At 54.8% G+C, this 17,467-nt stretch overlaps 1 protein-coding gene and 1 pseudogene across 1 annotated transcript in view; one reads left to right on the top strand and one right to left on the bottom strand.

Annotated features, from left to right (window-relative positions):
- The first annotated feature begins 3,673 nt into the window (after nt 1-3,673).
- On the top strand, nt 3,674-3,792 carry LOC120584887 (uncharacterized; annotated as a pseudogene).
- Nucleotides 3,793-9,202: 5,410 nt separating this feature from the next.
- The window catches only part of UNC93B1 (unc-93B1 regulator of TLR signaling), a 10,449-nt gene continuing 2,184 nt past the window's right edge, over nt 9,203-17,467 (bottom strand). Inside the window, 9 exon segments of the mRNA XM_039840654.1 lie at nt 9,203-9,975; nt 10,781-10,899; nt 12,696-12,969; nt 13,465-13,648; nt 14,161-14,226; nt 14,228-14,279; nt 14,874-14,967; nt 15,268-15,400; nt 15,624-15,785. Of these exon segments, the coding sequence (XP_039696588.1) occupies nt 9,643-9,975; nt 10,781-10,899; nt 12,696-12,969; nt 13,465-13,648; nt 14,161-14,226; nt 14,228-14,279; nt 14,874-14,967; nt 15,268-15,400; nt 15,624-15,785 (1,417 nt within the window). The 3' untranslated portion in view covers nt 9,203-9,642.

Genomic DNA, 17,467 nt, shown 5'->3' with positions numbered 1-17,467 from the left:
GTTTATTTGGGAACAGCAAAAAATTGCAATTCGGGACAAGTAAGCTATAGCAGAAGCCGTAGACAAGTCCAATGACCGAAGGAGAGGAGAGTTTATTATTTTACGGAGAAAAAGGAGGCCATTGGGAGGTTTGTTCTGAATGGCAGTCCCTTGGAGAAAGGCAAGAGTTCGCGAGCATGTCTGAGCTACGCTGCTGGGGCGGCGCATCACTAGTAGGAGGCGCGATGTACATATTTCCCCCTTGGGACCTGTAACTGAGGTCACCAGGCCTGATTCCTTCCTCCAGAGGAGTCTTCTGTTGGGTCCTGTAATTGAGGAGTCTTCCTGTAATTGACATGCAGCGGTCCTGCGCCAGAGCTCTGATTTCTGGCCTCCCTCCCGACGTTATTTTAGTGAAGTTTGCCATTTTCGACGTTCACACTGGAATTCTGGCTGATGCTTTGACTACGGTCTTATGGTCTCCATGTGAGATACCTTGCTACAGCCCTGAGAGGCACAACAGCGCCGGGCTGGTCCAAAGCAATTCTGAAATCCAGCCAGGAAAGTGTTGGCAGTTCTTTGATCAAGTTCCAAAGTCTCCACGGCTCTTGGCTCTGCTCTCTGGGTCTTGGCCCTCTGAGTCATTCTTCTCATTTCAATCATGGGTGAACGTGTTTGCCACCGAGTGGTTTTCTCAGCCTGCTTCCTGATGGTAGAATTCTGGGGGTCCAAAGGCCTCTCTGCTTTATATCGTCTGTGACTTTTCGGTCCCAGCTGGAAAATTATCTCAAAGACGTGGTGGAAATTCTGTGAACGTCACTGAGGTTCGGTCCAGTAGCTGAAAGGTACATCCATCGAGCCTTCTGAGATGAGCCCTTTGCCATCTCGGGCTCCAGCTGAGAGCACTGAGGGACGATAACCCTAAGCTTGCGGGAGGCCGAACTGCTTGGCAAAACGGTCGCGATCTTGTCTTTGTCCCTAGATCGCAACTTTTTCCTGACAGTGCTCAGAAGCCTTTTCCTAATTACAGCCTCGTTTTTCCTGTCTGGAGTATTAAAAAACAGGCTCTGACCGCCCCTCCCCCCCCATTTTTAAAATTATGATAAAATGCGTAAACATAAAATGACTATATCAAACACAATTTTACCACCTTAACCATTTTTCAGCCTACAGTTCGGTGGCATTAAGTACATTTTTAATGTCGTGCAACGATCACTACCATCTGCTCCATAACTTTTATCCTCTTCTGAGAGTTCAACTCTGTCTCTATTTCCCACTCCCTCCGACCTTGGCAGCCACCACTTTACTTTCTCCTCCAAGGACCGCATATAAGTGAGAGCATATGGTATTTGTCCCTTTGTGACTGATCGACCTCACTGAGCATACAGTCCTCCAGGTTCCTCCATGCTGTAGCATACGTCAGAATGGCCCTCCTTTTTAAGGCTGAATGCTATTCCACAGCGTGGACAGACCACGTTTGGCTTATCCATCCGTGGGTCAATGGCACTTGGATTGTTTCCACATTTTAACTCGTGTGAACAACGCCGCTATGAACGTGGTACACAGATATCTCTTCGAGACCTGCTTTCAATTCTTTTGGGGCGCATACCCAGAGTGGACTTACTGGATCATGTGGTAATTCTAGCTTCAATTATGTGGCCGCAGAAAGCTCTGTCTCAGGGTCAGGGTCTCCCACAGGCTGCAGTCAAGGTGCCGGCCTTGAGTTTGGAATTGCTACGGATCAGTGGCCCTTCAGTGCCTCCCACACCCCCTTCCCTGACTGAACAGAACCACTGACAGCAGCTAGCCCAGGTGTAATAGGGAGACTCATTTTTATTGTTTTGACCACTAGCAGCTTTCGAGTACCCCTCCCTCCCCTTTGCCCCACATCCGGGTGCCTTCTGTCCAAACGTGGAAGCCTCAGCCTGCCCGCGGGCACCCCACCCAGGCTGTACCCCCAAAGCACGATGAAACACTGCAGCCACCTGCCCCCTCCCTTGCCCTGATTTGCTCCAGACCCAAACCGAGCCTCCTCTTTGGGGAACACTTTTTCTGCTCATTACGTCCGTTTTATTTCAAGTCCATGGTGTCATTGGGTCCTTCAGCCCAACAGCCGTCAACCCCTGGGCAGGGGGTGCCAGACACTCGAAGAGAAACAGCTGGTGCTGTGAGCAGGGTGGCCAGACAGTGACCGCGAGCTGCGGACCTTCTGTCCCTCAGCTTGCTGACTGGGCCCACCCTACAGACAGCGGGCTTGGGCGGTGACACATCACCGGCACACTCGCACTCCGGGCTATGCCACTTTATGGTGGTTCTACTGGATTTTACCAAGCCTCTGCCGTAAGCTTAGCCCACCGAAGCCAGACGCTACGCTGGGAGTGGCCAGACCCTCCACCTGCGATTCGTATTCATCTTCGAACACCTGTGCTCGGCTCCCCAGGACCCCTGAGAAGTCCAGCCTTGGCATGTAACCTGTCAGTTGTATGCCATTGTCCCCTAGAACCCAGGTGTGACATTTCACTGATGGCACTTTCCACATTAGACATCCAAATGCTTGCTAAAGCGTTTTCTACTAATATTTCTTGGGCCTCTTCAGGTTTTTGAAGTGACATATTGATTCACAAATTTCGTTAAAACCTGTTTATATAATTTCTCATAAGTTTGCTCAGTATAAATGGAGCCCTCCTTAGCACAAGCCCCAAGGCTCCTAGGCGCCCCGGGACACTGAATGGGCTCCTTGGCCATGAGATGTCCCACAACTTGCCTTGCCGTCCCCTGGCCCCTTTCATTTCAAGATCGTCCTTTTTGATGTATGGGACAAGGATCTCAGGGAGCTGGCACCTTTGACTTATTCTCCTTTTTACTGTCTATGTAAGTAACAAACCTTAAATCTAAAAGTGACTCATTGTGTCTTCACCAGCCAAATCAGTCAGGCCTTGACCTTGGCTAACCCTGTCGTGTATGGGCGTGACCTGCTGCACCATTAACAGTATAACGAGCACCCCTCTGATGCCCCAAGGCACCTGTTTCCAGATGAGACCTTAGCCACCCTTGTGCTTATACCTCTTAGCGCCTCTGAATGACTCAGGACGGCCACCAAGACCCACGGGTTTCTGGTGTGAATGCCTGCCTGCCCCAGCTCCCAGGCACACTCCCCTAGACCACTGCTGGCTGTATGCGGGCCTCGCTAGAGACTGAGCTTGCTGGTTCTGATCTGATGGCCCTTCGGACAGTTGCCCATTATGTTTTGGGTCACGGAGGTAGGACCCTACAGGTGCAGCTTGGCCACAGATACCTCCTTGCTACAGTAAAGATGGCATCTTCAGGATAAAGCCAGACTTGGGTCATCAGGCAGAAGTAGTGCCCCGTCACCCCCCATGCCCTGCATCCTCTGTCTCTAGCCAGACTATGATGCTGAGGGAAGCCACCCTCCTCCCAGACCCCTTAACCCCTTTGGGGCCCCCAGGAACAAGTGAATGAATGGAAAAGGAGTCTCGTGCATTTTGAAGCTTGAGTGATAGAGCCCATGGGGTTGTGCCCCCCAGGGGCCTTTTGGAGCGTGAGACCCAAGGGCCAGCCCAGAAGGCTGAAGTGCAGGCTACTATCAGCACCAGATGGAGCCTGACCAAGCCCGCGCCTCATCCACACTTCTGCTGACTCCTGAGCTGTGCCGTTTCTAAAAATAGAACTAAAGGTCTACGGCCATACCACCCCGAACAAGCCTGATCCCGTCTGATCTCGGAAGCTGAGCAGGGTCGGGCCTGGTTAGTACTTGGATGGGAAACCACCTAGGAAGACCAGGTGCTGTAGGTGTAAAAAATAAATAAAATAATAAGGGATTGTAAACTGACAAGGTCCTTGCAATCTCTGAAGTCAACCAAGGGTTGCCGTGTCAAACAAACAAACAAATAAATAAATAGATAAAAACAGAACTACAAAATGGATGGCCTCACAGCACTGTAGCTCAGCAGTCCCCAACCTTTGTGGCACCAGGAACTGGTGCTCCTATGAGAATCTAACGCCTGATGATCTGAGGCGGAGCTGAGGCGGTGATGCTGGCTCTCAGGGGGCGGCTGCAAATATAGACGAAATTTCGCTCGCCCACCAGCTGTTCACCTCCTGCTGCGCGGCCTGGTTCCTAACAGGCCACGGCCCAGGGCTTGGGGACCCCTGCCCTAACACACAACACAAAATGATTCATGTTTTGCTTTGAGCCAAATTCTCCAACTTCAGCTATCCTAAGATCTTACCTTCTCACAAAACCCGAAAGGCTCATCTATTGAACATGACACTCAGGAAAATATTCACATTGGCACTCACCCTGTAAAGCAGGGGTCCCAGGTACCAGGCTGTGGCCTGTTAGGAACCGGGCTGCACAGGAGGAGGGGAGCCGCTCCCCAGCACCAGCATCACCGCCTCAGCTCCACCTCAGATCATCAGGCATTAGATTCTCATAGGAGCACCAGCTTCTGGTGCCAAAAAGTTTGGGGACCACTGCTGTAAGGGACAGAGGCCAGATCAAAGCCGAAAGGGGTGCCACTGAACACGATCCTCTAATTAGAACTCCCAGGAGGATTCGATCCTTACTGCATCCCGATGTAGATCCAGCTAAGCTGCAAAATTTACCAAACATGAAACGCATGATTGAGAACCCCGATGACCATGTCTCGTAGGACAGTTAAGAATTGAAATTGGCCTCCTAAAATGCCTTCCACTAGAAGGTGCTCTCAAGTCCTCCTGGCCGGGCAGATAGTACACAAGGTCCCCAAATCAGTCGCTGTCTTTTTTAAGTCGAGGCCTTCCAGGTTCAGGTATTTACACCCGTGGCACTGACAGAAATGCCTTCGCTCAGCCTTCTGGCTGCACCGTGAGTGTGGCTTGAGTCAAGAACTCGGCCACCCATTGCGGGGTCCCACTTTGGTCTGAAATACTCAGTGGGACGCCTATCAGCCCTGTTGCCATCCAGCACCGTTTGACTGATTCAATATTCTGCAGGGGTCCCAGAATCTAAGATAATCACTGAATTCCAACAATATGTAATCTATTGAAATCCTTCAACTGAACGCCTTTTAAATTTTAACAAAAGTCCTACAGACAACAATATGGGCATTACCAGAAGGGAAGGGGGTGGGGGAGGACGGAGAAGGTAAAAAGGGGTCAAGTACATGGAGACAGAAGGAGACTGGACTCAGGTGGTGAGCCCACAATAGAGTATACAGATGTTGTCGTAAAGTTGTATGCCTGAAATTTATATGTTATTAACCAGTGTTATCCCAATAAATTTAACTAAAAAATAAATAAAAGGGAGTCACACTTTATAATAAAAGGCCTCTGCAATGACAGATTATATCCTTCTGAGGCCTCCTACCTTCTCGATTCTAGATGTTAATTTTATTAGCAGGTGGAAATGGTAGCAAAATAAAACGCTGGCGCCCTGGGCTCCTTATACCCACAGTCGGATCTAGGTAGTATGGTTGGCTTTGATCTCTCAAATCCATCCACCTTCCTGCCCCCCTGACTAATGTGACTCTATACCTAAAAGTTGTACATTTGGCTCAAAATTATTATATTTTGAATTCCAATGAAACTACTCATTGGAGCACCCTGGTAAACTCTGCCTAGATGCCTGGCTCATTCCTGATGGTGACAGCACTCTGAACGGCCAGGTCAATGTCAATGAATGAACTTAATTCCAGGGGTGACTCCCATGTCACCTTCCCCCTTTATGCTCTCCTCTCCTTTAGATCCCTCTAAAAAAAATCACACTCCTCCTCGAGTCTCTCCAAGAACAGAACTTTACGTCTTGGCTACTCCTCCCCCTTTTTCTCTTATACTCCAAATGCATCCAAAAATATGTATATTCTTAACTAAAACTTCAGCCCATGCCCTCAATCAAATTGTTGGGTTTACCATGGGCTGAAGAGGCCCTACCCTCTCCAATTACTGCCTACTCTGCTGACCTTCTCGAAACTTTAATTGAGGGCATTTCCCCCACCCCATAGCCCTACAATTATCCCCAAATTTTCAATTGTCGTTGAATGGTATACCAGACTCATTTCTTTCTTTTAATACCAACTTTTTTGATATATTGCATATACCCTAAAATTCATCCTTGCAATATGTAGAATTCAGTGGCTTTTAGTATATTTATAGACTTGTGCAACCATCACTACATTCTAATTTTAGGATGTTTTTATCACCCCGAAAAGAAACCTCGCACCCATTAGCTGTCGCTTTTCTTCCCCTGCTCCCCCCACCCCACCCCCCAGCCACTGGCAACCACGAATCTACTTTCCGTCTCTACGGATTTGCCTATTTGGGATATTTCATATACGTGGAAGCACACAATTATGTAGCTTTTGTGTCTGGCTTCTCTCACTTGGCATAATGTTTTCCAGATTTAGACATTTGGTAGCATGTGTCAGTCTCTCGGTGCCAGCAGAAATGTCGAACCCAGCAACCTCCAACTTGCCCATGCACCCACTTTGGCTGCACTCCACTTTGGCCCCACCCCTTAACTACGACGAAGACCAGAGGCAGGCTTCCTATTCACTCGTGCTCCATTCTAGCCCCAACCGGTACCTTTCTCCTTGGGGAATCCTTTTGCTGTTTTTGCTGTTAAAATGTGATAAATCAATTTTATGCCATGTCCCTTGGTGCCTGAGTGCCTCCATTATCTAAGGCTGCGATCAAAGCGTTGGCTTCGGGGACCTGGTTGCTGGCAGAATTAATCTTTTCTCAGGTTATTGGGCTGAGAGATCGGGCAGGCTGTGTGCAAGGCCACTCTCAGCTAGCTCCAGTAGGGTGAGAAAGTGACGGACAGCCAGAGAGAGCGTTGAGTCTGTGGGTCTCATCCGTCTGCCAGGAGCAGGGAGGGAGCATGTAAAGTCTTCTGACAGGGATGGAGAAACATGATCAGAAGCCACGCTCTCTGCCCCAGGTGGCTGCTCCACTTGCCTGGGCCACCCTCGCACCTGTTCAACACTATTCTTTGTCCGGCATCAAAGATGTTAGAAATGGCTTGGAGCTGTGATGGAATGCAGATCTGTTCCCACCCCCTCTCCACCCCTGCTCCACATTCCCAGAAACCCATTCTTCCAAATTACCATGTCCTGGATTCAGAGAGGCTTTTTGTGTCTGGTTGCCCAACCCAAACTGGAGGTGAGCGAGAATCCTCCAGGAGGATCTTGCCACATCTGCCACCAGAGAATTTTCCTTCCCATGCCAGACACCGTGGGCCGAGGGCAGCACTGTGCCTCACCCACCTACAGGTCATACCACGTGATCCTTTCTGGGCCTGCGTTTCACTGAGAAAGTTTGCGTGTGAGGCTGACAGCTTTTGGCTCTTCACCTGCCTGAGTGTATAGGCCACCTGGTGGGCAGGCTGGGGAGAGGTGACCGGTGGCTCTCATTATAGCTGTAGCTCTCACTGCCCCCCGTGACTGCAGGACCCCCGAAATCTGCAAAAGACAACTTAGTAACTGGCTTAAGTGGGTTTGCCGCAGACTTATGGGGAAAGGGGATCCATTCATAGGCGTCACAGACTATAGCTTTAATCATTTTCTGTAGAACTGGGCCCAGAAAAAACACAGCCAGTCACCTAGGCAAGGGGGAACCACGGGAACCAGCGAGGAACTCACTGTAGGCCTATAACTTTAATAGCTGATGTTCACTGACAGCTTACTCTGAGTTCCCAAACTTTCTTGGCTCCCGGCACCCTCGGTGTCTCTGTTTTCATGGTTCCCCTAAGCCAAAAGAAATATCCAACAGTTCTATTTATGATTACTGTAGGTCCAAATAACTTAACATTTATGTTCTAATAATTTAGCACTCATTTAGGAAATAAATCACATCAATAGAAATAAAAAATGTTACTTTTCATTCTTTAATACACACCAGTACTTACTGATCAGCCGTGTGCCCTGGTCAGCTTCTCAAACCTCATCATTGGGCTGGACGCCCCCAGCCTCATTTTCTGTTCTATGATGGTTTTTCACTTTGTATCCTCAGAACTACAGGAAATCAGGCTTCTCAATGACACAAAAATAAATGTGGAGTGATCTAATGATGAAACTGTGAACCACCTGGACTTTTTCATTTGCTCAGAAATGTACGGTATCGCTGCTTCCCTCTAAAATTTAGGAAATTTAAAATATCCTCTGCGCCTTGCGAGTTTCCGGCAGGGCCTGGGGACTTCGGAACCACGGCGCTGAGGGGGATTCACTCCCGCCATTTCTTTAACGGAGATAGACTTCAGAGAAGGAACCTGTGGCTCAGACGGTAGATCCCTCCCCCCCCACCCCGAGGTCACAGAGCCCGGCTTCAGCGCCCCCTAGAGGCTGCTAGAACACAACTCAAGTGAAGGCTGTTGGGGCGGAAGGAGGGGGAGTCACCCGTTATGTGTGGGAGAACCCGGGAGACCTCATGCTGGAGTGGGTGTGGACAAGGGTCTGGCCTTCAGCCAGCGGCGGAGGGGGTGTGGAGGGGGAGGAGTGGGAAGGCCCCAAAAGAGGAACTGTTGGGGTGCAGTTGGGGGCTCCATGACCCTCCTGTGGCCCCCTTGATTGCCCTCATCCAGGTGTTCAAAGCCTTCGCAATGGAGTCTCAGTCCCCTTTCCCATAAGGGGCAGGGTGGTGAAAGGGACACGCCAGGCTAGGGGGTCTGTGTCTCTCATGGGCGTTGAGCCTGAAGCCGGGAGAGGCCAGTGGCCAAGTTTACCTGCATTGAGACAACCATTTCCCTGGCCCATACTGGGGACAGGGTGGCCCTGACAGGACGCAGAAGTGGGCCCCGCACCTCGAGGAGTCTCCCGGGGTGCTGTGGGCAGAAATGCCTCAATAGATAGAAAAAGGATGGGGGTGGTTAGGAGGCTGGGGATGCTTTGAAGACTACGGGCCGGGGGCGGCTGGAGCCAGGTCTATGGAATCTGTCCTATCCTCTAGACCCACAAGGGGCGGGCAGCTCGTCACAGTCTCCGCTGTGGTCCCTACAGTTCAGCAGAGGAGCTCCTTTCTCTCGGGCGGTTGGGTTGGGACTGGCAAAAGCTGGCGAGTTAAGGGAGGGGCGGAGTTTTCGGGAGGAGAACAGCCTGGTGGGCGGGGCTTAGGGGACCCACCCCCACCAGTGTTAAGTCAGGGCCTCTGGCGACAGTGCCCCGGAGGCCGGGTCGGCCAGACACGACCGCGGGCCCTCTCCTGACCTCCAGGGCCTGAGACTTCCCAGTCACGACAGTATAAAATCTCTTTATTGTTCATTTTCTATAAAAAGTCGTGCCTCGTGGTGGGCCATGGGAATAGGACGTGCAAAGCCGCGACACACTCGGCCCAGGCCTGTAGCTGAGAGCTGGGGCAGGACGGGGGTGACGGGCTACGGCAAGGGGATCTTGTTCCTGCTCCGAGGCCGGGGCACTAGCTAGGGGGCGGCGGGCCTGCGGAGGGGGTTCTCCGAGAGTGGGTTCGGCTGTGCTCTCACGAACCCCAGGCCCGGCAGGGGCGGGCGTGAGGAGCGGACCCCAAGCTCTAGGTGGCCCTGGGCTCCGGGAGGGTCGTTTCCCAAACTTGGAGGTCCTTCCGGAAGATGGCGCAGGGATCAGGGGAAGTTCTCCCCCGCCTTCCTCCGCCTCGAGACGCGGTAAACCGAGGCCAGAGAGCAGGCTGAGCTCCTTACTGCTGCTCCTCCGGCCCGTCGCCTCCCTGCGCCTGCTCGTAAGGGCAGGGCCGACGGCAGAGGCCGGCTGGCTCGGGGCCAGGCCGAGGCCCCGCGGGCAGCGCCTCCTCCTCTGCACCCTCCCCCCGCCCGCAGCCGTCGCCTCGCTCGCCCTCCGCGTCGCTCTCGTCCGAGTTGTCCTCCTCCAGGTAGCGGTAGCCGCGCACCTTGTGCTGGGGCCGGGGGATGCGAGGCTGGCGCGGGACCACGCCGCGCCGCAGCTTCTGCTCCATGCACAGGTACGAGATCGTGGCCGCCAACAGCGTGAGCAGCAGCACCGCCAGCTTAGCCTGGGCGCACAGGGAGGGATGCTGGGGACCCACCAGCCGCCGCCCCCAGCCTCCCCTGCCCAGCCCCTCGCCTCGCCCAGATAGCTCTACTGCCACCCGGAATCGTCCCTCTGCGTCCTCTCCTCCCGGGACTTCCCGTGCCACCGATCCCTCCTTCAGGCCAGGCTCAAATCCCAGCTCTACCCCTCACAGGCAGACGTGAAGATGTTGATATGTGCGGCACACAGGCCTGGTGGCTCCCCTTTATTGGGGCTTAGGTTACTCTGTCCCTTGCATCCAAGGACCATAAGTAATGCTTCTCGGACGTTTGTGACTGTAACCCACAATCAGAAAGAATTCTACGTGGTAACTCAGTACCCACACACATATTCCCATGCATACTCCCTATTTTCTATTCTATTTCCTTTTTTAAAATGTGGGTCAAGACCTGCTAAACCGACCCATCAGCTGGGTGGAAGCTGAGCAGAGGACCCCGGCTTCCTGCAGGCCACGAAGCAGGACAGAGCCTGGGCATCCCTCTCAGACCCCGGCATCAAAGTGGCTGAGACACACCCGCAGGCAAAGAGCAAACTGTGAACCCCTTCGGACACTGGAAAACCTGCCCGCAAGAGGCCAGGCAGTGAGCAAAGGCTGGATGTGGGGCCAGCCTGTGGGCTTGGCCCAGGGCCCAGCCCTTGGGGAGTGGTGCCCTTCAGGGGCTTGTGAGGCCAGGGTGGGCACTCAGAAGGTATCTGTTGCCTGGATGGGAGGTGGTGGGGGTTACTTAATGCCCCAGAAGCCCTCTCCCCATCCCACTCAGCCTCACCTTCATGGGCAGGCTGGAGCCCAGGTACACGGCAAAGATGGCCACAGCCTGCCACCAGTGGTAGATGGTGAAGATGAAGTCTTGCCTCTCTTTGTCCTCGTACAGGATTCCCAGCAGTGCTGTGGGCAGGCAGGACAGGGCAGGAAGGGGAGACGTGTCAACCAGGGCCCGGGGTGCCTGATCTCCAATTGTGATCCCCCTAGGTAGGCTCTGTGCCTTGGGAGCAGGAGAAAGCTGTCCTCGTCTGCCTCTTAGTGGAGACTCGGCTTATCGCACTGCCTGGGGAGCTGAGCGGAGGACGGAGCAGGTGAGATGGATGCAGGTGCGCCTCACCCTGGGTCATGTGTGGCCTCAAAAGTGGAAAGCGTTATGTGCAGTCACATCCTGTCTTCCCTTAGACCCCAGGGCTCCCGCCAGGCCTGTGCCTCGCCCAGAGCCCAGGGAGGCGACTTGCTGCAGCAACAACCTTCTACGAATCAAACCTGAAGTTGGGAGGTTTGGACTTATGTCCCCCCAAACCCTGCCCTGGGGTGGGCAGAATGGGCATCGGACAGGGAGTGGGGGGGACTCAGCTTCTACTCTGAGGACTGTAAGGTGGAGAGTTGCTGCAGAGATGTGGATTCACATGTTGGCTCTGTGGGTGACTTGGGGTAAGTTAGCTCCCCGGGGCCTAACTTATGTTCTGTTGTGAGGTTTTAATGTGACAAAGCCCACACAGCACCTCGCAAATCATACCCTCGCCTGCCACTCAGCATATGAACACTCCTTCCTGAGGCCCTGCAGTGTGACAGTATCGCACAGGGCTGCTGCGAGGGACATGGAGCCCCAGGGTCCACAAGGAAGAGACAGGAAATGGAGCTGGGCAGAAGGGGATGCCAGGACCACGTCCAAGTCCAGACATATCACGTGCCTAAGGCACCCGGGCTGGGTGCTGCCCAGAGCTGGCTGCCCCTAAGCAAAACAGCCACAAGAATGTTGTCCAGTACGTGGGTCTCCATCCCGACCGATACAGATGCCTGACTCTCTCTGATGGTGGGTGCAGGGGTCACCAGAGCCAGCCCCTGTCCTGCCTGCCGCAGGCATGACCTCCACCACACCACAACCCCGGGGTGGTGTTCAAATTTGTTAACACACTGGCCCATCAGAACAGATGCCAATGTGGAGGACCCAAATGGCTGCATCCGTGAGTATCCACTGCATGTCACCGGCATGCCCAGCTGTGGGCAAAGGACATCACACAGCTGACCTCTGACCCACCCCCTCCTTTCTGCAAACAGGGCCTTGTTCCCTAGGGCCCGCACCCCAGCAGCCCAGACCTGGGGCCCGGACTCTGCTACGCCGCAGACGAGTTGGGGCTTCCTGTCTGCTCCCAGCTCCTCTCTATAAAAAGTCCGTATCTGCACCCACACCCTAGGTATGGACAGGGCCACATGCCGCTTCCCATGCTCTCTAGGGCACAGACCCAGGATCAGTTCCCAGTGTCATGAAAACCATGCCAAATGGGCCCTGTCCCCTGGTATGAAAACAAGGTATAGTGTTTTTCTACACTATCCTTCCGGGGTGTCCACAGAGCCCCATACCTACCCCATGGGACCACGAGACCTCACACTGAACCCCCAGGGTCAACAAGGTGCCATGCCCACCCACGGGTGCCCACATGAGGCCCGTGGCGTGCAACTCCCATACCTGCCCCCAGGGTGTCCACGGCCCTCCCCATCTGTCCCTATAGTGGCCATGGGACTTCCTTCCACCCCTGGAGTATCCGCAGAGATCTCTGCCTATGTCTACCGTGTCCACGGGACCTCACGACAGACCTCCCTTGTCTGTCCCTGGGATGTTTATGCTGCCCCCAACTGCCCCAAAGTGGACCCAAGGCCCCTTGCCCAGCTATCCCAGCACCCATGGCTGTACTCACTGCTGAGCCCAGTCTTGTTGAGGGCACTGCCCACACCCCAGAGGACGGCTGCCACGTAGAGTATCCAGATGTGCTGCAGGACCCGAGGGGCGGGGGCCCAGAAAAAGAGGCCGAGAGTGAGCAGCAGGTGGAGTCCGGCCCCGGACACCAGGGGCACCTGGCGTGGCAGCCATAGCCCCAGCAGGCCCAGGACTGAGGCGGCCGCGGCGCCCAGGCTGTAAGCCACGAGGAGGTGGGCCAGGCGTTCCAGACCCACGGAGCACACGCCATAGCCCTGGGGGGACAGAGGCGAGCATGTGAGGCGACATGGCCCAGGTTCTGGTTCTCCCGACATGAGGTTTCGCTTTAGGCTACACCGTGCCCTCTATGGGCCACCCTGGAGCCACCTCCCTCCGAGGCTCTTGTCCCAGGGGGGTGGGACAGAGAATGAGAAAATGCTTGGACATTGTCCCCAGACACCAAGGCCGCACCCTGCATGGAACCAAATACTTTATGGGTTGCTATCCCAACTCAACGGTATAACACCCTGGGAGTGAGCGTGGTCACTAGACTCACTTCACAGATGAGGAAACTGAGGCTCAGAGAGGTTAAAATAATTCGTCCAAGGTAGGGACAAAGGAAATAAAGGAAGGAAGAAAAGGGATAATTGGGACGGACTCGTACATACTTAGAGATATATTGAAAACTTATTCGTGGTTTATCTAAAATTCAAATCGAACTGGACCTCCCGTGTTTTTTTTTCTGCCAACTCCACGCAGGCTGTACTTACCAGGGCGAGACCAGTGCAGGCAAAGAGCACCTCGAAGCCGCTGTAGATGAAGAAGGGTACGAGGTGCCGCAAGCGGAAGTCGCGCACGTGCTTGAAGGGCAGCTGGAAGATGTTGCCCCAGCCCACGCTGCGCAGGTCGATCTCCTCCGTGGGCCGGTACGCGGCGCCGCACAGGCCCAGCACCTGCGGACGCGCGCGGTGAGCCCGCGGGCAGCCAAGCCCCTGACTGTCTAGCCTCCGGCCCCGCCCCCGGGCCTCGGCCCCGCCCCTCAGCCCCAGGCCCCGCCCCTAGACCCACCCACAGACCTCGGCCTCGCCTCCCGGTTCCGCCTCCAGGCTAAGGCCACGCCCTAGCCTTGCCCCCAACGCCTTAGTTCTGCCTCCAGTACCGCCCCCGGGTTTGAGCCACACCTTCTGACCCTTGGCCCCGGGTTCCGCTCCCAGCCAATCCTCTTGGACCCTGTCTCCGGCTCCACCCTAGACCAGGCCTGGTTCCCCTCCAATTTCGGTCCCAAAGCACAGGCATCAGCTAGGCCTCCCCAGGACTCAGCCGTGGTTCTTGACTCTGACTTACGCCTCCAGGCTGCCACCTGCCCAGCCCGCCCGCCATGTACCTAGACTGCACCCCCTTCCTCCCCACCCCCCCACCCCCTCCGGTCATGGGACTGATCCGCCCTCCCCTCTCCCCCACCCAGCAGCAGCATGGCCAGGAAGGCCACGGCATGAGCACACTCTCCCCACAATGAGGTTCGGCTCCGCGGTAGTCCGTAGAACCGTCTTGTTGAAGCCAACGAGGATGCCCTGGCTGTTAGTGCCTGAGAAGGGGCGGTGGGAGTAGGGCACCGTCAACTCAGCCACGAAGAAATGCAGCAAGGCCGGCAGGTGGCAGGGGAGAGTTAGAGGGAGCAGCAAGGACAGTGCCTACAAAGGCAGGGTTCCTTTGGGGAGCGCTTTAGAGATGAGAACCACTAGGGCTGAACGTACCCCAAAGGAAGGAGCACCTTCCCCCATCTCCCTTCCTGCATGTTGCCCCAGGCTCAGGGAGGGAAGGGGTGCCAGTCCATCTCCCACCTCCATACCTTCCTCCTACACTGACTGAACGCTGAGGGTATGCTTGGCCCTGAGACATACCCCACAGGCAGCTTCATCCCAAATGGCACCTCCTCCAGGCAGCGTTCCCTGATGCATCCCCCTTCCCAACCCCACCCCCACTCCGGCAGTTCAGGTTCTAACCACATACTCCTACGGGGCCCTGTGTCTCATCCACCAGAGCCATGGGATGCCAGGCTCTCAGCCCTGAACCCTGTGAGGGAGAGCATCCTCTCTACCCTGGGGAGCCCAGTGTCTGCTGGATAACTCAATGGGGAAGGTGAACAGAACCTGGGGACCCTACCCCCATGAGGACTAACCGCAGCTCTGCACGTGGTACAGCGTGTGGTTCAGGTCGTACAGGTAGTGGTTCAGGAAGTAGATCATGGGCAGCTGGGCACAGGCGAAGCTCAGCTGTGGGCAGGAGGGCAGCTTGGGCCAGGCTTGGGGCATGGAACCGGGCGAGGGGCACAGGCATGACCTGGGAGGGGTCTGGGCACAGCCTTGGAGGGACAGGAGCCCTCCCACCTCTGTGGGCAGCTTGGTGGTAGGGGGAGAGGACCCAGTGCAGGAGGACTTCCTCTTGGTCAGCACTGTGGACAGGGAGGAGACAGGGAGATGGGACTGGGGGACTCAAAACGCTGGGATGGGCTCCAGTGCTTGGGTTCTCGGGCTGGAACACCCACCGCCCAGGGCCCCACATGTGACACTCACATGGAAGAAGCTATAGAAGATGGCTTGGAAGACCAGGAGATAGGGCGCATGGGAGCCCCGCGGTGGGCGCTGCTGGGGGCCCTGCTCGTCCCTCTCCTTGTAGTGGGTGTACTCGTAGTACTTCTGCGCCATCCTGGACCACAGGAAAGAAGGCCCTCTCCAGCCCAACTGCTGCCAGACACCTCTGTTTCCTGCACCCGGAGCAATGGGCTGACCAGCCCCTGCATTTCTTGGGTGGGGAAACTGAGGCCCAGAGGGCAAGAGGGGCGGATCGAAGGCCCCACAGTCCAGATGGGCAATGCAGCAAAGGTTCAGCCCAGCCTCCAGTCTCCCGCCCTGCTGCCCTCCAAGCTCACCTGGTGATGTAGTTGCCCATGGAAGCCCAAAGAGGGACGATGGCCATGCCCAGGGCCACGGCTGAGGGCACCAGCGTGTAGTAGCGCTCCCAGTAGTTGGTGGAGACAAAGAGGGCGTAGATGCCCACGCCTAGGAACATCATCCACTTGGTGCCAAAAAACCTGTGGGTAACAGGAGGGATGCTGGTACCACGGGCTTACGCGGACTGCCACGGCCCAAGACCAGAGTGGCCACAATGCCCGGCTCACGAGGCTGTGTGAGGTGGGAAGAGACCCCTGGCCTTGGAGTCAAGGGCTCTAACACGGAGTCTCAGAGACATGAACTTGCTGAGTGGCCTCAGGAGAGGCAGCGTGTCCACACACCTGTTTTCACATCTGTAATGCGGGCACAGAACCCCAACCACAAGCCTCTCCTGGTCACTGCCAGAATGGAAGGAGGTACAGTGGGGGTGAGGGTGTCGTGAGACAGTGGCTCGTGGGCATATCCAGCCCTCATTTGTGTACTGGGCTGACTCACCGGCCCCCTTCTCCACTCGAGCTTACGTGCTGGGACTGCAGGGCCCAAGCGCACATCCAAGGGACTTGACCCAACCTGGCTCAGGAAAACTTAGGAGCAGAGGGAAGAGGCTCTGCTGCTGGCCAGTGATCAGGCCGGCACCCTGGTGTCCCTTACTCCGTGCCCACTGCTCCTACAGTCGCTGTGGTCAGTCAGGAAGGTTCCTCCTCACTGGCCCTTAGGAAAATGGCCTTGCTGGCTCTGGGAAAATGCCGCACTGTATTCGAAGGTGGGTGAGAAGTGACAAGATACCGGCCCATTCAGGGCATGGAGGCTGGTCAGGCTAAAAACCACCACCGAGATCTCGTTTTTTTGTTTTGTTTTGTTTTGAAGTATGTGCGCTCATTAGTTCCCTTTGGTTTCCAGGAGGCTCAAAGAAAAATGACCCTGGTTTTCTGATACGATTACTCTCTCTTCTATTCCAGGGCCCTGGTTCTTTTATTATCCTTATTTTGCCACATAATAAATAGATAGGCAGCCCCCTCGGATCCCTTTGGGGGAGGGCAGGTCACGCCGAATGCACTGCATGTTTTGATGGAGTAAAACAGAAAAAAGTAAAAACACTAGCGGTCATTGTTGGTGAGGTTGTGGTTTTAGAAATGACACACGTAGCCAGTGGTCATGCAGATCGGCATAGCCCTTTGGCAAATCAGCCCGGTAGTCTGGGCGAGGGGCACGCAGCGGGGTTTGGAGCCACTCTGCCTGGGTTTGAACCTTCAGTCTGCCACGAGCTGCCCGTGGGACTTGGGCGAGCTGCTCAATCTCTCAGAGTAAGGAAGGGGAACGGGATAACACCCGTAAAGCACCCAGCACATCGGAAATGAAATGAGTTAGCTGTCGTTATTAATAGTCATAGGTTTCAAAGGCCATAAAGCCTTTCATAGGCTTCTGTCCTAATAAGGGCACGGCTGGGGATTTATCCCAGAATTTTTTAAATTTTATGAAGGAAACAGCTACAAAGCACAAAGTAAACATGCAAAAAAGAAGAGGGAGCTGCCATGCCCAACTCCGAGCCACAGCTGGGCGCCCGCGTCTCTGTAGAAGTTGCTACCATCGCAGAATCTCCACCGTGAAGACTGTGGAGCGAGCCAAGATGTGTGCAGCGAAATGAAAGAATGCAAAAGCGAATGTGGCACACGCTCTGGTGACAAGGACATAGATGTCACCCATACGCACGCTGTGGTGTCAAGGACATAGATGCTACTCACGCCCATGGGAGAACCGGCTAGAGGGCTCGAGTGGCTTCCTTCCTTCCTTCCTTCCTTCCTTCCTTTTCTTCCTTCCTTCC

Source organism: Pteropus medius, unplaced genomic scaffold (assembly GCF_902729225.1).
Source record: "Pteropus medius unplaced genomic scaffold, Ma_sr-lr_union100, whole genome shotgun sequence".
Lineage (NCBI taxonomy): Eukaryota > Metazoa > Chordata > Mammalia > Chiroptera > Pteropodidae > Pteropus > Pteropus medius.
This window is presented reverse-complemented; position numbering and strand designations above follow the sequence as displayed.